Genomic DNA, 20,065 nt, shown 5'->3' with positions numbered 1-20,065 from the left:
GTGCATTAGAATTTTTTGTTTTTGGTAACTATATGACATAGCTATCTGAAATTTTGCAAACTTGTTTGTAGATGTTTGAGCTATATTCTTGAATTTTTCCAAGCGGCGATGTTGCATATCATGGATTTTATAAATGGGATTATGGAAGGCTAGAGGAATTTGTGAACGTTGATATTTTATTTCCAGTGTATCGGAGTTATTAAAGAAAGGAACAAATTTTGTATTTGGTTCCTGATCTTCGAAAACGATGTAGAATATTTGTATTTCGCACGAAGGTTCTCAGTTTAATTGTCCCTTGTGTAAAGTGGGACGATGTGGTGTACACAATGGGAACAGTATTTTTCGGTAGAAAGGTGTTCCATTAATTTTGCGGACTAGTCTGATAATGGCCATTATGGTTCCGCGAAACATGCTTCCGTTGCTTCCGAACGATCCCGTATCTTCGCGTCTCCACCCCCGTGGAAAGCAGTCCTTCCACCCCCGGCACCTGTTCGGTCGCATCAAGCTCGCCACTCGAACGTGACTTCCGGAAAACGAGCCCACTTCCGCGATCCGGCGATTACAGCGGCGAACACAGCAACGAGGAACCGAAACGAGGGGACACGACTGCCGGGTGGCAAACGTGCACGTTAACATGGAACACCTACCAAGAACGGTCAAAGACTGCTTGCACATGTCCTCGATGAGCTCGCCTTATTACGCTCACCGTACCACGAAACCTCCGAAAGTATACCCGAAAACGCTCACAATGTTCATTATCAAACCACACTAACGTCTCGCTGATATATCTGAAAGAGAAATGCTCGATATTCGCGAAAAATTTACCCCCCAAGTGTAAAATAGTATGTTAATAATAATGACGAAATATTGTTATTTTTCATTATTTCTTTATGAAAGTTTCACTGGCATGTTCGTCACATTTTTCTGAGGAAAATGACACCCCACACGACATGGTTCGGATTATATTTGCTTGTGTAATCCACGATTTAGTGGAACCTCCATTATCCGAACACTAGTCCTCTATTATCAGACGCGAATATCTCGAGATTGACCGATCGGAATGGTACGCTCATGGTACTCGTTGGATTCGTCTTTTCGTGCTCTATAAGAATATCTAATAAAAAAAAAACAAGATTTCGTAAAAAGAATATATATATAAGATAATGTATAAATAAATTTGAGAAAATAAGTCAGATATTTATTTGATCCCAGTTAGCTGAGACTGAAAAGATTGTCACGTAAAAATTTGAAGAGCTGTGGCTGCCACGAACCGTTGTTTGCTCAGTTTGTTTCTGTGTACAAATTGGACCGTCGAACCGCCGAAAACCGATGGACCACGGGTAAAACTAAGCAGGTGAGAGTAGTTCAACGTCCGACGTGCAGATGCGAGAATTCTACGGTCCTCTCTCCGGGCCACCCCCGCAACAGCCCGGTGGTATTTCAACGTCGCGTGACTTCCGGGCTTGAGGTGGGTTGATTGAAACGTGAGTGTGTCGGCTGCGGTTGCGTTCCGTGTGTACTCTGCGCCCCCGGATAACATCCGTCTACGCGGATTCCTAAATAACCTCGGTCCCAGGAACGAGGACAGCCTTGTCCTCCTTTGGATGCCTTAACCTCTTCCTCGGGCTACATTTTTCCTCTACTGAAACCACCACAGTGGAGAAGGGCTATAGCGAACCATATACACAGCTATAGTCTGTCAAAAAAGTTTCCATACAATCTCCTTCTATTTTATCATATTTCGAAATTTGCTACATGACGTAACTCGATCATATTCTTACATTGGAGGAGTCAGGGGCTTGGAAAAAATAGTAACCCAATTTTAACGTGACCGGGATACTTTTCCGATTAAAATGATACCAAACACGATGCGGTTCGGATTATTTTTACATGTTTAATCCACGATTTAGTAGGACCTCTATTATGCGAACTATTCAGGAAGATATGATTACAATGCTGAATTAAATCTTGATGGATTTGCATAATAAACCGTGTTCTACATATACGAAACGCTTTGGATTGCGTCTTCAAAACACGTACTTGGATAATGGAGGTATCGTCGGTTCGGATAATAGAGGTTTCACTGAATCGTGGATTAAGCAAGCAAGTAGAATCCAAACTGTGTCGTGTTTGGTATCATTTTCTTCAGAGAAACGTCACGAATATGTCAGTAAAACCTTCGTAAAGAAATAAGTGAAAGACATTTACGTACAACAATTTTTTAACTAATTCCTCCGTGATTAGAGCCACTACTTTGGTCTATATTGCCTTTTAAAAGTAACAAGACCTCGGTTATGATAATGTTGCACGTCTAAATAAATAAATCTAGTAAGTTGGTCTCCGCAGAAACGTTTCTGCATACAATCTCGACGAAGTTGGTCAATTTGACTGATAGTCCCAGTGCCAAAAGCAGAGTGCACGGCGGAGGGGCAGCGGTGGTGGGGAAAAATCTGCATTGTAAATCGCATGTTTAATAATTCCGGAGCGGGCGTCGAGCTCGGTAATAAGATTTCCTCGGTATTAGCAGCGGGGCTGCATTCATGGCGGGCCATTCTCGCGGAATGTGGCTAAACACGTCTTGGCTCGTAGCCAGCACCCTCTCTCTCGCATCCCTCGCAGCTGTCGCCGCCATTTATAATCTGTTAGTTTTATTCGACGCGGTTGTGACTCCGGGGACGGACCGATGTTATTCCAGGTACCGGTGTCACGCACTATGCCGCAGTCACTATGCCACCGGCTACGGTATGCCTCTTGATAACACCCAGAGAGAATCATAACGCTTTGGGACTCGTCCCCGGGTTGTTTACCTGACAGCACAGGAAATTAACTTTCTGGTGTCAATAGTTATTAACCCACTAGTTTATATGACACTAAACCTACTTTTTAAAACCTACGTTTCACACACTGTATCGTACAGTTGTTAAAATGTAGCTGATAAAAAGAAAAGAGAGAGAGAGAGACAATGTGCGACGAGATATTATTCAGTGATAACTGTTTTGTTTTTAATTAATTTTTTAATAAAACTTTTACCATCATATTGCTGGCATTTTTCTGGAAAAAATGATACCCGACACGATACCATTTGCATCAGATACATTTGAGTAATCCACGACTTAGTGAAACCTCTATTATCCGAACACTCGTTCTCTATTATCAGATACGAATACCTCGAGATCGAATGATCGGAATGGTATGATCATGGTAGTCGTTTGATTCGTCTTTGTATGACGTACAATAATATCTGAGAGAAACATGGTTTTGTTTAAAAGAAAATATTGACGACCTTAAAATTTCGTTGAAAAATTACCTCGAGGAATAATTCTTTCCACTGCTGGGTGTATTAACAGACATTTAGGCTTTCGGATGTTTATGTTGATGAAAATTGTTTGTATTGATTTTCAACTGGTAAATTCTGGCTTGGGACCACCATGAACTGCCATGGCGTATTTATGGGCGTCTATAAACTCGGTCAGAGCGATGTTCGCGGCCAGCCGACGAATTGGAGCCTGTGCAACGTCCGTTTCCGATTGAAATACGCCGCGCGAGCCAATTAAGGGCCTCGGCTGCCGTTGTCAGCGCGCACTGTCAACGATATTTTGAGCGCGGACACGCGACCGATACGGTAACACGTTGGGTCACAGATGTACCTGTGTCCTCTGGACACGTTCGAACAGGTGTAGTCGTTTTCTGAAATACAGATAGGTGAGAAAAGGACTTTTTAGGGTATTTTTAGACGTCTGGATAACCAGGGACTATCTTTCTTATTTTTTCTACCTATGAAGGAACTTTCCCAAAATTCTGAAAAAATTTGGAGAAGGTAACTAAGTCAGTGTGTTGCTACTGCTAAAATATGAAAGTTGTAGGTTTTCATTTTCGATGTAATATTTGCAATTTTTTAAAAATTCTATCGTATTTATGCAAAATTGTAGTTTTTTATTTTGTATAATTAAAGTTTCAAACAGAAAAATCGGAAAGAAATCCGAGTGTTGCGTGTCATTGTCAGCAGTAGCTCAGATTTTTTTCGAAATTTTCCTGGGGGGTTAGCGGAAGAAAATTAAGGGAAACCGGATAATCCGGATTTCCTCTGTAGCTACCCTTCCGGTCAAGCTAGGGGGTTGAAGCTTGGCACGCAATGTTTTTTCTCTGTTAGACTATCAGTTTAGGGGTAGTTTTGACCCCTCGGCTGAAGTTCGTGATTACTTTCAGCAGCGACACCTGGCAGTTTCATTAATGACTGAATTGACCTATCCGATAAACTTTCAGTATAAAACTTCTTTCATATGGGGTCGCTCGGGCTGGATCAACCCCGGATTGTTTAATCAACAGATTTCGCGCCAGAAATATTTGTTCGGGTAAATGAAGATTGTATTTAATCAAACGATATACGCGTTATATAGCGAAGCACTGAATCCTTTGAACCATTTATCATAATACGGTCCTTTGACTTATTTATCCTCATTTAGCGTTTGGAATTACTTATCCTTATTCAATCCTTCTAGTTATGCATCCTCTCTTAATCCTGTGAATTATACGTTCCCCTACAATCCTTTGAATTATTTGACCCTGTTTAATCCTCTGGAAATTCTTCGTTCTCCATCAATTTTTTGAATTGTTTATTTCTGTTTAATTGCTTGATCCATTTAACAATATATTTTGAACAAATCATTGTACTGATAGGTTGAAGTAGATTAAAATAAAACTACGTCTAGAGTAGTCTAATTAATCAGAAAATTATTCCATAAAATACATTATGCACTATTTGCAAATAACAAATTATTGTTAAAAGCCTATATTCACCCTCTGAATTAAAATCATAATTTTATTATTAAAAATCCTAGTCCAGTTTTAGATCTGGATATAATTACCTTGATTTAATGACACCAAAATGAAATTTTTATATATTTAAAAATCAGACTTAGATGAAATGTTGATTTAATTCGAGACTTGAATAAAACTGATTTACTTTAAGACGTGGACAAAATACTGATTTAATTAGACACGATTAAAATATTTATCGGATTAACGTGGATGGAAAATTGATTTAATTAGGCTCGAGTAGAATACTTATTTGTGCAAAATGAGATATGTTCGATGTATAGCTTATTGGAAAAGTCGTATGAAAATGATTCTTCGAAGAATAAATATCTGTTCCCCGACGTCAGGAAGAGAAATTTGTTCACTCATGCGAGGGATCGGCTTATGCTTGAGCCAACAAATCAGAACCCGTCAACGGTAGTTTGTAGACCTTTCAAGTACACAGTGAAACGATGCCGGGAGCCAGCCTGAACGAAAATATTGGCCGTTTTTCATAACGCGAAGACTACGCTCTTCCAAACTTCTACTCTCCGGTCCGAGGATTTCATTTCGTACTATAACAGGTATCTAGTAAGGGAGACTGACCGCTCGCGAGCAACGAGTTGGAACAAGCACAGTCAACAAGTGGTTTGACGTTTCGTCCTTCAATAAAAAATATATTTGCACGAATCTGTCACTCGACAACATTTTTATACAAATTGTAAAGTCATATGGATTTAGTTCGACGCCGACATATACTTTATTCGAAACATTTATTTATCAAATAGTGCAACAAGTGGCCAGACGTTTTGCCCCTCAATGAAAATTATAATTTCACGAATTTACCACTCGACAATATTTTTGTGGATATTCTAGGGTCATATTTGGTTTTATTTGAACGCCAATGTATATTTTTTTATCTGTTCATTTGACATCTTCAAGATATGAAAGCTTCTTAGGTATGCGGTTTCTGAAAGTGTTTAATTTGCCCAGTGAACGAATTAGCTCGCGCGCGACTTAAAGCCGTCACTACCGCGCGGGAATCCGAATTTCCATCGGTCAGAGAAGCAATTTAATCTCAAGCATCGAATGGAAATGAATACCGTCTTTTTCCATGCGTATATTCTTTCGGCGTGTTTTTATTGATTGATGGCGTGCTCGCGATAGATAATACGCACCTATACACACACACACACACACACGTCCACGGAAAGACGAGTACTATGGAACGTACGCAAACAGGATCGCGCGGACGTGCACCACGATAAAGCCGAACGCAACGTTCATCAATAAAACCGTGACGTCGACAGAAATTTCGCTTGGACCCTTTTCAGAATCGCTGAATCTCCCGACTTCCGGCCGGAAGCTGTATTTCTCCGCGTCCAACGACCATAATCATAATCCCTGGACAGCCACGGACGCAACTTCGACCTCGTCGCTGCTTTTTTCGAAAACACGATTCACGAACCAAACGTATTCCATCTCGATTTCCATTTTATGATTTCGAGCTACTTCCCCATAGCTTGGCTTCTTATCTTGCTCGTGAATTGCAACTTCCGGTTTCTATGATCCTGTATTTTTCAGTAAAACGTGATACGAAGTTTTTGGAAAATTTTTCAATAGCATATAAACTGGGAGAAATACTTAAATTTCCAGTCGAAGTTTGTTATTGGTTGGAACTGATCGCCAACTCTTAGGCAAACTTTAAACTTTGTTATAAAATATTAATTTATAACAATGTTGATGTTTTGGGATGTTCTTAGACTCATTCGAATCCTTGAGAAAAACTGGACAGAAAATGTGAGATCAAGTTTTACTCTCAGAGCTATACTTTTCGAGAAATTTAACTTCGATTATGCTCACGCGACGTCATCTTTGCTTAGGGCTATTACCACGCCCCTTTCGGCGCGCGCATGCAACGCGAACTTTCAAAATCGATCTTCTCTGGATCTATACGGTCTAAGAAGAAACTGTTTAGTATAATTCTGACTCAGTTTTGAACGAAGAATACGATGGCAACTAGAATTCGTCAATAATTCGTCAACGTATATATTGTCACAAAATTCGCAGATATTGCAATTCTAAAATAAATGATGCCGTTATTGTCGTTACAAATGTACAATGGAAATGTTTGTAAGTATCACAAATGCTCGAAAACACCGATTCGATGTCGTAAAGCGAAATCTGAGAAAATTTCGAAATTTGATAAGACCCTTTTTTTCATTAAAACCGAGGAATAAATTAAATTAATGTTTTATGGATGCAATTTTGACGGAAAATTATTCGGTGGTGTCGAAAATAATTATTGAAGACTCTTATTTGTAAAAATCTTATCGTTCACAAATTTAAAATATGAAAATAAGATTTACGTAAATATCAACCGGGGAAACAAAAGATTAATAAAAAGCTGCAAAAATCTAAGCTGAAACAAATTATTCTTTTTTTTTTTTATTTGGTCGGGTATCTTTTAATTGTATTCTGTATCGGACCTTTTAATTCGGTATTATCTGCCGAACATAAATCGCTAACTGTTCCCGAAAAATAAATCATTAGAGACGTGGAACGTGGTGCTGACACAATACGGAGCCAAATTGATTTAATGGTGAATGCGCGGAAGTAATGGTCTATTATTTTCACGCTAAGTATACTCTCTCCGTTAGCCGTGAATCTGTTCATAAACAATAGGAAATTATTCATAAATCCTCCTTAAAAAAAAAAAAATAGGGAAGAAACAAAGTCACCGGTAGCGAATCGAATATATATACATTTTTTTAATTTCGAACTACCGCGCTTGAAAAATGAGCGGGAAAAATTGAATCTCCGCACGCGCGAGCGTTGCTGGGAAAATTCGATAACAGTGTTATCAGTGTCGTTATAACCGGTCGTTCTTTTCTCTTTAATTTTCAATAAATTTCCGCGGATCATATATAGTTTTACTAACGACTATCGGTGTATCGCGGAACAGTGTGTTCGCCCGATTTGTTTCCCGGGTATTTGTTAACGTTTTTGGCAACATGTCCGACCGGTTCCGACAATTGTGCCAGTTAGCTGCAACAGAGGAATGCTTTTTAGTGGGAATCACGCGCTATCCATATTCATTCGAACGTGGTTTCGACTGGTTCGACAGCGTTTGAAGAATTTAGACAATTTCTGCGCTATTATACTGTTTAAGTATCTCCGAACTTTCATATCAGGTATTTCGGGATCACAACGCAGTCAAATCTCCATTATTTCTCTCATACAAATCTTTCCAAACGAAAAAAAATTTCAACGATTCTTATTGGAACTGCAGGTACGATACTCTTTGAAGAAATTGTTTATCCTTATTTATCATTTTTCATGATACCTTTACCATCGTATTCCTGACATTTTGCTGAAGAAAATGACACCAAACACGATACAATTTGCATCATATTTACTCGTTTAATCCACGACATAGTAGAACCTCGCTTATCCGAACTAATGATTAGTCTTCCACTGTATCGTGAATTACTCGAGGAAATATGCTCCGAATGGTGTCGTGTGGGTACTCATTTTAATCAGAAAAATGTCAGGAATACATCAGTAGTGTTCTCATTGCGGCATAGTTTGAACCTGTTTGACAATGTTTGAAAAACTAAGAAAACCCCGCAGATGTACATTCCACTACCATTTCCACTCAAAGCATTAATCTCTTACAAACGTTTCCCCAAGCTCTCAGGATCTCCGGCGACTTCAAACAATTACCGCCTCAAATTCGAGACCAGGAGAATTGAATCGCCGGAGAAACCAAGAAGACGAGAGCAAAAGGAAGGTTAGTATCGACCAGGCTTCTATCCTGGAAGCGCTGATTCAGTCGCGGAGGGAATAATAACGTCTAGTCCTGCTCCTGGCACAGGACTAGGCGGCCGATAAAAGAGTGGGTCCACTTACTTGAAGAAGTAAGTGTCGTTGACGTAGCCGAAGAAAGGAACAGTGTAAGTCAGCATCCAGATATTCCCGCCGCCGCAGTCGTAGTATGGTTTCGACCACCTGCCGTCCTCGTACCTCACTGTCAAGATCTCATCCTCCTCCTTCTCTGTGTGGGAGGTCTCGTTCATGGTGTACGTGTGGTAGCCTGTCGGACCAAAGAAACACATCAGTTAACCGGTCGGAAAACAATCGTTCCCCTAACTGCCCTTCCTCACCAATAAGTACTCCACCGTGACAGGTGCTTTTCTTAGGCCTGTTTCAACATTTTTTATAAACAATCGGTGAAACTAATTAACGTAATCTCAATCGCAGCATATTTACCCGTGTCTGGAGAGTATTCAACAATTTTGTTGTTGAGAAATGTTTACATTAATTGTTACTAAAATGAGGTTGTATAATAGTTGTACATATAGAGTGATAGTAGAATGATTGGCGTGATTATGGTTGTTCTGCTTGTCCGAAATAGAGAGATCCAATTGGATCTTATTCAGTATATCTCCGACTATAGTTCACGCAAAAAAGGAAAACAATATATTTTTGGAAATTTAAAAGGCTGTAAAAATTAGAAAAAAATATATTTTGACGTGATTGTCACCTTGAATTTGAGCTCGATTGTTGCAATAGTTTTCAGGGTATCGTGGGAATCATTTCCAAAAACAATTTTCCAATCTCCAAAGCCGCAGACGCGTCATACCGAATGCGCTATAGCTTCGTTACCTTTTCGACTAAAATTATGAAATTTTGGGAACGTATTCTTGAGATACTGTAGTTTGCATATATGCAAACGCAAAATCGATTTTGCAGACCCGTTCCACAAGACTACACTTGAAGTCAGCCGGACCGTTTCTTTCAGAAAGAAATCTTTTTCTCTCTCGAGAGAGAGAGAGAGAGAGAGAAAGACAGAGAGAGCCTGAGGGTGCTTAGGGGAGATTTTCCACGGAGTACAGAGACTTCGAGGACGAAATACTCGGGACCCTGTGAAATTAATGGAAATGTTCGACCACGGTAAAAGGAAATAGACCAGGATGGCTCTGTTTTCCCTGGCTCCGTCGACTTTCGGTTCTTCGGGAGAGACCGGTTTTTTGCGCGGCGGGTCCAGTACAAATCGATTTTTCAGGTGACCTGTCGCCGCTGTTTAAATACTTGATTGAACGCTGGACCGAATAATTGAAAATCTAGGCCGTTTAGCGGAGGCGAGGACTCTTCGCCGTTGTCGAGGAGGCTCTGCCGGTTTGACGGCGTTTGAGACTCTTCCGGAGGATTCCAGGCCTCTTGTCCGAGACGCTGGTCGCGATTGCGGCGAGGCATTTAAGAAATTTAATGGAATTGGCCCGCAGTCTTCTACGCGTTTGATCGTGTTTGGGATTTACAAATCTGAATGGAATTATGTGGTTTCTTGATTTTGTAAGTTTGATGACGTTTGAAGCATGCTTGGGATTCGAGATTGTTATCTAAATAATTTTGGAAAGTCGCGATAACATTGCAAGCGTATGCTGAATTTATAAAATTTAATGAAAGTATTTAATCCCCAAGTTGTATAGGTTTGATGTTGTTTGAGGATTGTTTGAGGTGCGAGGCTTTTGTTCAGATAGTCTCACTGGCCCGGAATGATGATATTTAATTTTGCTAAATTTATAAAATTGATCGAGATCATTTGGTTTTTTGAGTTCTACAAGTTTGATTATGTTTGAGGATTGTTTGAGGTTCGAGGTTTTTGTTCAGATAGTCTCAGTGGCCCGGAATCGTGATATTTAATTTTGCTAAATTCATAAATTTGATCGAGATGACTTAGTTCCCTGAATTCTACAGGTTTGATGATGTTTGAGGATTTTCATATCGATCAACCCCATTGAATTATTAAAAATTCGTATCACTTTTCCTGGCCGATATAACACAAGGTATCTCGACGGCGAAACATTTTATATCGTCAGATATCCTCTTTGATCGCTACCTAGGCGACTCGTGGGATGGTGTATAGTTCTTTTCTGTGGACATTACAAGCCTAGATTCTGCGGCCATCCCGTTCTTTGGCGTCTCATCTCGTGGCCGGGTGTCCCGGTGTGTAACAAAGCTCGACTTTCGGAGGGCATCAAAGGTTTCGTGAGAGCCTCGGTCCACTCTCTCTCTCTCTCTCTCTCTCTCTCCCTCCGTCTAAGAAATCGCGTTTCTTCTTATTCTGTGCTCAGGGTCCGTGCGATTTTCCGCGTCTTTTTCCCCGGCGGAATCCTCGCGAAACCGTATTTTCGGTTTCCGTCGCAACGGAAAGCGCGGCGACCGCCCGCCATCGCAGAATATATCAAGAGCCCGAATCCGGGATTCAACCCATTCCCCGGGAAGATTTACAGGGGACAACCGTGAAAGAGGAAATACAGGCCGCCGGGAGGAAACCAGCTTTAGATACCGGGAACAAGACGCGCTGATAGAGGCCACCGAGAAATGAAATAGACAACTAGAAGAGCCGAGAACGGAGAAATTATTTTCCGCTTGCGGTACTTTCCGCTCGAAAGAACAGTTAATTGCAGGTAAAACGTTTCGTTATTTCGCAGACGCTACTTAGAGACTTACCTCTTTCTATAGACATGTTATTTACATTACATGCATTATTTGTCATATTGAAAAATGTTATTTTCTACCATTCTCATTGGATGGACGTATTCCTGACATTTTTCCGATGAAAATGAGTACCCACACGACACCATTCGGGGCATACTTGCTTGTGTAATCCACGATATAGTAAAACCTCGCTTATCCGAACTGATAATCAATCTTCCACTCTATCATGGATTACTCGAGGAAATATGCTCGGAATGGTGTCGTGTGGGTACTCATTTTAATCGGAAAAATGTCAGGAATACGATCGTGGAGGTTTCGCTCGAAAATAATGAAAAAGAAAATGGTGGCCATTGTAGTCGCTCGGCAGAAAAATCGGGCGCATCCGCAATAATCGTCCGAATCTTATTAAATGGCTTCAGGAGAATACTTTGGTAGGATCACGGGTATTGATTTAAGAAAAGATATTGATTTCTCCGACTCGGCTGTATCGAGCTGCCGATATTAACTGCGACCGGCTAGAAACGTAAACAAGCAGGGGTCGTGTCAGATGAAGGAAATAACCTCCGGCTAGCCCGTTTTGTTTCCTTAGCCGATCCTGCCTCCATCCCTCTCCCCAGCCCCTCTGCCCGATTTTCCCCGATAATGGTCTTATTTGACGTGAGCTTCCGCCCGAGAGAATAAAATTGCTCGGCTTTATCGGGCCCTCCCTCCCCCCCGGAATTCAAGAAATGTTATTTGCGCTGAGGGAGGGGGAGGGGGGGACGGCTACGACTGGCATTCGCGTGCCGATAACTTTACATCGAGGAATCCCCGGACTAGGATTTGACGATTGCACCCTTCATAGATTGACTCCGGGTATCCCTTCCGAGTTTTTATTGCTTTACGACGCTGACCCGGGCTTGCAATCCCACCGTGTCACCGGCATGCTGGGATCGCGAAATTATTTGGTCGAGGGCGTTCGCGAGCTTTCGAGAGGGAATTGTTTATTGATGGAGCGGTGTTCGTAGCCGGGAAATGGGAAATATTCCGTTCACTGTGTTAAGAATATATATTTCATGCAAAATTACGAAAGTCGTGCATTTGTTACTTTTGGATTGCGAATTGTTTGCGACAGAGTGAAAACCTTGAAACGATACGGCGTCCGAAGAAGGAGGAAGGTGTCCAGACAGTGCTTGTAAAATTAGAAAATATTCCAAGGTCATTTACGATACTTGTGATACGTTTACTGCAAGAATCATCCGGGGGTAAGTAAATTTGGTTTTTGCTACCTTCCGATTGCGAATCATTTATAACAGAGTGAAAATCTTTAAACAATGCGAGCTTGACCAATCAGTAAATTTTAAAAGTCGTACATTTGTTACTTTCGGATTGTGAATTGTTTGTGGTACAATTTTTATTTTGCATAAAGTTCCGCAGTCTAGATAATAGAGATAATAGAGAAGATAATAGAGTTTTCCGGAATTTCTGGCACGTCCTCATGGTATAACATTAGTGAAAACGACACGGCTCGGATAAAAACAAAATGGAGAAGCGAGAGCAACGCCATTATCTTTCGGCGGCTCGTTTGTCAAAGGGACAGGGACAACAAACGACAGCATAATAGTCCGTGTAACACGATCGAAACCGTTTTATCTGGTTCGACGATTAACCAGGCAGCCCTGTACAGATTAAAAAGTTCGCGGAGAGCCGGTGAGTTCGTTGTAAATCAAGCTTTATCTCCGCCCCTCGATTTCCTACCGTCCGAATTTCCGAGTTTACGGGGGCGTTGAGGCACGATTTTCTGGTGGATGGACAGACTTTTGCTTTGCTAATGATCCACCCTCTGTTAGTGTTTATTTCCGACGCTGTTATCGAGAAGAAGTACTTGCAGTAGCATGGAAATCCTCCGTCGCGACGAAAAATAATGCTGAAGCAGCTTAAAGCTGGCCCAGGAACTGCTTATCATCAGATTACACTTCTACAGTTACGTTAACATTTTCTTTAGACACACCTGTGATCAGCATCTGCTTAAAGCTAAAGCTGCTTAATGTTAGGTTTCAACTTGCTTAATGTTAGGTTTCAAGCTGCTTAATGTTAGGTCTAAAGCTGCTTAATGTTAGATTTAAAGCAATTAGAGTTTGAGTTAAAGTAGCTTAACGTTAGGTCTAAAGCTGCTTAATATTAAGTCAAAGCAGCTTAATGTTAGGTCAAAGCAGCTTAATGTTAAAGTTTAAATCAGCTTAATGTTAGAGTTTAAATCAGCGTACAGTTAGTGTTCCGATCAGCTTAATGTCAGCATTAGATCAGCTTCATGTTAGGTCAAAGCAGCTTAACGTTAGGTCGAAGCTGCTTAATGTTACAGTTTAAATCTGCTTGCTGTTAGATTTCGATCAGATTAATGTCAGGTTTAAAGCAGCTGAACGGTCCAAAGCGTCTTGATATTAAGTCAAAATTTCACGAAGTGGGGAAAGTTGCCAAAAAAGTCGGGGCGGACGGAAGTATACTATTTCGAGCGAGGTTGGCTGCGACCATCTTCATAAAAACGATGCTATTTTACGAGCGAGCGTCGCGTCGTCTCGCTTCTGTGAGTAACTCTTCATCGCGTCTTGCTCGGGCGGGCCATTCTCTCGCCACTTTTTAGGGGATCAGCAACGCTAAACTTGCAACAGCTTCGCCGAAAAAGTGGGTCAGTGTGCTGTTGCAATTTTCACACCGTTTTCGACAGAACCTTTTTTTCTCGGGCGTGTGTGAAAATTATCAAAGAAAAAAAAAAGGAACTATGGACACTCCAGCTCCTATTGGCAGAGTAAAGAATCGCGTTTGCCTTCTGAATCAACGTTGCTTACGCAAAGAAGGCACAGTCCAGCCACGCCTAACGTTCGCAATTCGACTGACCCATACACCGGGGATATCATCGGTCAACTCTACTTAAGGAGACAACACACTCTTGCCTTTTACAGGATGCTCGGATTACAATCCATTGATCGTACCAGAAACCCTTTCGACAGAAGCTCGGCTTATATCTTTCAATTGTTTCCCCGATTGATCCCGTAGAGGTTCCATCCAGCATTTGCCCGGGTCACGCAAAATGGCGTCGATAAAAACCGGTCCGGCTCATCCCCGCTTCGATATCGCCGAACATCAGAAACCAGTTGTCCTCTCGGGTCCGGCGATCGGAGCGTTTCCGTTAATCCGTGCACGTTCTCCTTTTAATTAATTCGCATTAGCATGGGAGCATCGGCTCGCGCGGTATTTGCGAGACCCGTGCCAGCCGGCAAAAGCCCGATCGGCACGAAATGAGCGGCGCATTTCCAATTTCGCGATACGGCTTGCGCGAGGAACCGAGACAGAGAGAGACCCGGGGCAAATCCTGCTTAAGCTGGTTACACGCGACGCTAATATCGTTTCGTTATCGGCGCCGGAAGTGACGTTGCGGAACGATAGATACAGATTTCTCCGAGCACGACTCGAGCCAATATGGCTGCGACCGTACGTCGCAATGAACACGATCCGCGGAACACAGCACCGACGCCTGACAACCGGCGACATCCTATTGGGGATCGACTCGGTCTCAGACTGAATTTAGCTGCCCGGCTGAACGGAAATGATTGTCTATTACCGCCGGAGTCTTCATCTTGCCTTCCAGTCCTCGCTTTTACCGTCGCCTTTGTTCTACACCCGCGAATCCCGCTCCCTCTTTCATCCCTCGGACCGGATTTCCAGAATGTTTCTCTGGAGGATACCTTCTCCCTCGTCCTCTGCCCGGAACTTCCATTTTGATTTTGAGGGCGAGCAGATATTCGGGCACCTTGGGCGATCGTTGGGGAACGCGTGGTTGGAGGTCCTGTTGCCATGGGTTCGAGAGTTTTCCTTTTAAAAATGTTGGTGGAAGCCTCGAAACTTCGACTGGATCACTGATCGCCTCCATCTTATCGATTTTTGTTTCCGGTGGTTTGAATTTTGAATTTTCCGATCTGCAAAAATTTTCAGACCTGGCTGACATATTCAAGAACGTGTACGCGGAGGTCCTGCAACGGAAGGAGTCGTAATTTTGTTGCAAAACAATTACAGAGTCAGTTTACAATTATTAAGATCCTAGAGATACATCCACAAGAAATTATTCAACTTTGTTTCTTTGGGTATATGTTCTTTAAAAAAAAATGGCTAAAAATTTGGGCAGCAGATTCTTGTTATTTCCGTAAAGTAATGTAAAATAGAAAATCTAGACTGAAATATCGACTGAGGTGGTTTGTGCATTTTTAATCTCGAGTTTCCAGATCTGCGCGAGTTTGTGGACCCGTGACCGAGTTTTCTGTATCAACAGAACTGATTGACCGTCAACCACGAAATGCCGGGTGCCCAAGAAAGAAATCAACAGCAAAATATCTGGAAAGCCGGCGAAAAAACGAAACGAGCATGCGCCGGCTCCATTAGCGCCGCGTTAAATCGCATTTAACCGAGGCCAATGGGAATCTACGTGGAAACTTCGGTATACATTTCCTCGCATCGGTCACCGCGAGAGGAGTTTCTTCTCGTTAACGTTTCTTGTTCTGTAACCGCGTGTTTGCGATAGCGGGCTAGGATTGCCGGGGAACGTGGCTCGGCACGATAAAAACCCGGAATGCTTCTTTGGGAAATTTGCGTGCTTAATCGGGCCGCGGTGTCGCCTGCATTTGGCCGCGAAAAAATGCCGACGGAAAAACGCAAAATGCGCTTGAAACCCAAATCAGAGAAAAATTGGACAGAAATGATGGGTATCACATTTATTACTATTTATTTATTCATTATTATTTTACCATTTATATTACTCACACTGAGGCAGAGAAAACAGTCATCTTTACACTTTTGCTGAATACAGTGATTTCTCTATATATGTCGCCAAGGCCTCGATGATAAACGTCGCGGAATTATCCCCACCACTACGGGGTATACCCGGTGAGGGTGCAGGAAGTTCGAGAGGCATCGGACGCCGAGGAGTGTAAACATAACGCGACTCGGTGTATGTCTCCTGGACGATATATGTCGCTGGCAAGACCCGTGTTGTCGACATATATCGAGAATTCACTGTACAGTGTTGTTATTCTGTTTTTCGTAATATAAATACCATGCTGTAAATATCGACCTGATTTCCCCGGTAGACGCTTTTAATCGGCTGAAGTAAAATTTAATGTAAAATTAAATGGAGTTACGAGAAGTTCAACTTCGGGATTGATTAAATGGAATTATCGACGCAGGGAACGAAGTTCCAAATTCGGACGTTAAATCCGCGATGGAATTACGTTCGTTACGGGGTCGTAAATCGGCAAATATATCCGGCAAATGAACATCGCGATGAAAAAGTCGGATCTCGGAATGTAATCCGAGGTAACGATCAAACATTCATCGGCTCTAAAACCTCTCAGCCTGACAGGCAACTTCTATTTCTGGTTAGACGGCTGCTGAATCATTCAGCGGCGTTGTAGCTTCGTTTACAAAAGTGACTGCAACCTTCTCCGCAAGACTAAATCCCCTTTTCCATCAGTCGTCTGTCTCCTTCGACGTTCAATAATCCTTCGGTTCAATTTTACCATCTCCGCTACAATTTCACAAGAACTTGCACAACCGCGACACTCTATACAAGACCATGCGAAAGCCCCATAAAATAAACCACCACCAATTCACTTCAAACTTTGCACGCAGTTACCACTGAAGGTCCCGCATCGATTCACGGAATAACTTCTCCCCCAATCCCCAAGGTCACGTAGGGCGAGCAGCCAAAGTCCGATCTTTGAATAATTTATAAACAGTTATAACTTTTGATTAAAACGAGATATCATCCTGTAACTTGCGTCAAAAAATCATAAAAAAATCAAGCTTTCCAACGATATATCACTTTCCCTACTTCGCCGCTCTTTTACATAAGTTTCGCGCAATTTTCGTGTCTCTTCAAATACGAAAATCCCTATTGCGAAGTCCAGTTCTCCAAGAAGCAACCTTCGGACGCGAACCGAAAACTCATCATTAGTAGCGTATTTTACGAGCTTTCAAATGGACCAGGTCCCATCAGGGCCGCTCGTTTCGTTCCGGAGTTACGGCGCAAAAACGATGCCGGATTCGCTGTGGACTCGCATTCTCTTCGACAGTCGCTCGGAAACACGAAGAAACATAATGTACCCGATCTTTTTCATCATGAGCGTGTACCAGTGGAGTGAGGAGAGGGGAGGGGGGGGCACCTGAATAGCCAGTTGCGCAACGGCTTACGTGCGCGAGCCTCGGTTTTCCAGGTATAGTAGAACAGTCAGGTAATTACTCGGGGCCGGCATCCTCTTTCTAGGGGTCTATAGAGCCCGATGGTTTCCCCGGGCCGGTGCAAGACGTGTCCGGAGGCGCGGAATCGACCCGGCGATTGGTCAATACCGTGGCAGATCGATCTGCGAAGCAAGGCCGTACTTATTTTCGCGCCGGCGGGACTACACTGACCTTTTCAACAGAGCCGCGTCCGACGTTTCTTGTCAGATTTCAACGGCTCGTTCGCGCGACGCTCGATTCGATTTCTCCACCCGGCGTGAAATCCGGACGTCCTCCTCTCTGCTGGCAACCGGCACGGCGCGACAGCCATCGGTAAAACGGGGTTAAACATATTTTGCGCCGGCGGACGGACTGTCGTTCAACAGTCAGTTTAACGCCGTCGCCTACCTAATCGAATGATCCCCGACCCGACGCCCGCTGACTCGGCCCCCTTTTGTAATCGAATCCACTGGTCCGGCCTCTTCCAGATCTGACCCGAGAAGAGGAAACCTCCTTTGTCATGGACGGGAAAGTATTCATCGAGGCGTACTCGATCAACCACTGGACCGTGACCGACGGTCAAAGAGCTCCGCTCGAGTGTCGATCATTCATTAATGCAACGGAGTCCTGACGAGAACGACTCGTCGATGCTACTTTAGACCCTTTTCCCTGCGGAGAGCGCACTCGTTGTCGGAAACGTTTAGAGTTCTTCAGAGAGCCGGACCTCCTCTGTTTGACTCTTCCGGTAGACTGGGAGGATGTGGTCCGAAGACTTGAAGAGCGATCGCGTTTGGAGACCCTTGACGGTCTGATTGGATCGGTGCCCGAGGATTTTACAATTACCTGGGGTTTCACAGAAATGAGACAGTCTTTGCTTTGGCGGGGTATCGTCGTTGGATCTGTAAGGTAGTTATGTTAATGACTCGTCAGCTGGATCACTGGACTGCGCATCATTGTGCAGAATGAAAATGTTTTGCATTACATTGAAATAATCAGAACAATATTTTTAGATTTTTCTAATCTTTTACTGTTTTATATTTCACCCAGCCACCACTGTCTATTGATTGCTGATGCTAATTTAATGACAAGTATTTTTTTTTTATTATTTCTTTATGAAACTTCTGTCAACGTATTCCTGGCATTTTTCTGGAGAGAATGAGTCCAAACACGACACAATTTAGGTTATATTTATTATAAGTAAATCACGACTTAATTGTGGTTCGGATTAATCAGTGGTTCGGTTCGGATAAAAGAGGTTCTATTATATCGTGGATTACTCGAACAAGCATAATTCAAATTCCATCGTGTTTGGTATCGTTTTAATCGGATAAGTGTCACGAATATCTTGTTAAAGGTTTCATTGAAAAAGATTTAAAAACGAAATAGTTGCATGAACTTTTACAAAATTTGGAACACTGGTTCCAATCTGTTCGCCCAGTTTTTGGAAAGTTTCTCTTGAAAGAAGGCACCGAAATACTTGGAGGATCTCTGCAACTTAAAGCAAGGAACCTAATGGTCTAAATGTCGTGCCATAACTCCTCCGATTGGCCATCTTCACCTATTTTCCCCAAAAGCGATTTCCCTGGCTCCCAGTATCACACTTTCGATCAGAATCCACGTCAGCTGCATTTTAGAGTCCAATATGGCGGTTATATCGCTCTATCAACGTGCGAACATAGTGATAGCCATCTATTTTATTCGCCCAACGTTGGCGAGCTGCTCTAACAGGTCCCTCTGTCTGTATTGAAACGATTATGCGGCTATAAAGTCCATTATAGTTGGCAGCCAAGGTCCGTTGCGCTCTTCGTTTCGACCAGATTAGGGTCCTTGGATAAGGTTCGATTCGCGTGCCAGGGATCCTGATAGGCCACCGATGAATGAAACGCTGCCTTGATGCAGAAAGATAGTCAGCGTTTCACACGGCAGCTTTAATAACGGGTAATTAACGATAATCTTGCCTGGCATTAAAAGCAACCGGTCAGTGTTGCATTGTAAAAATTAAAATGTTCAACCAAACGTTCAAAGACATTGTTAATGCTTCGTTACTTTCTAAATTTTTATTCGTCTGAGCATACTATTCGCTTATTCAAAAAGTTATTCTTCTGTGAGTTATGAGGAACGCGGTGTGACAATAGTCAGTGACAAAACATTTTTGTTTTTAATTATTTTTATGTGACGTTATTACCAACATATTCTTAACATTTTTCTGAAGAAAATGAGTCCAAACACGATACAAGTGGGGTCATATTTACTATAAGTAATTCACGATGTAATAGTCATTCGGATTAATCAGTGACTCGGTTCGGATAATAGAGGTTCTACTATATCGTGGATTATTCGGGCAAACATAATCCAAACTGCATCGTGTTGGGTATCATTTCAATCGGCAAAGCGTCACGCATACGCTAGCGAAGGTTTCATGAATAAATAATTAGAAACGAAAGAGTTTTATGAAGTTTTAGCAACTTTGGAACTTTTGTCGCTTTGCATTTGATCAACTGACTACCAGAAATCGACAAAA

General features: G+C 42.3%; 1 protein-coding gene across 1 annotated transcript in view; it reads right to left on the bottom strand.

The window, feature by feature from the left end:
- Positions 1-20,065, bottom strand: part of LOC143358931 (metabotropic glycine receptor) — a 152,756-nt gene that overhangs the window by 108,542 nt on the left and 24,149 nt on the right. The window contains exon 2 of the mRNA XM_076796469.1: positions 8,707-8,890. Within this exon, the coding sequence (XP_076652584.1) occupies positions 8,707-8,890 (184 nt within the window). The remainder of the gene's footprint in view (positions 1-8,706; positions 8,891-20,065) is intronic.

This window comes from Halictus rubicundus, chromosome 11, assembly GCF_050948215.1.
Source record: "Halictus rubicundus isolate RS-2024b chromosome 11, iyHalRubi1_principal, whole genome shotgun sequence".
Classification (NCBI taxonomy): Eukaryota; Metazoa; Arthropoda; class Insecta; order Hymenoptera; family Halictidae; genus Halictus; species Halictus rubicundus.
The sequence above is the reverse complement of the archived record's forward strand: the minus strand, read 5'-3'. Positions and strand labels throughout refer to the sequence as shown.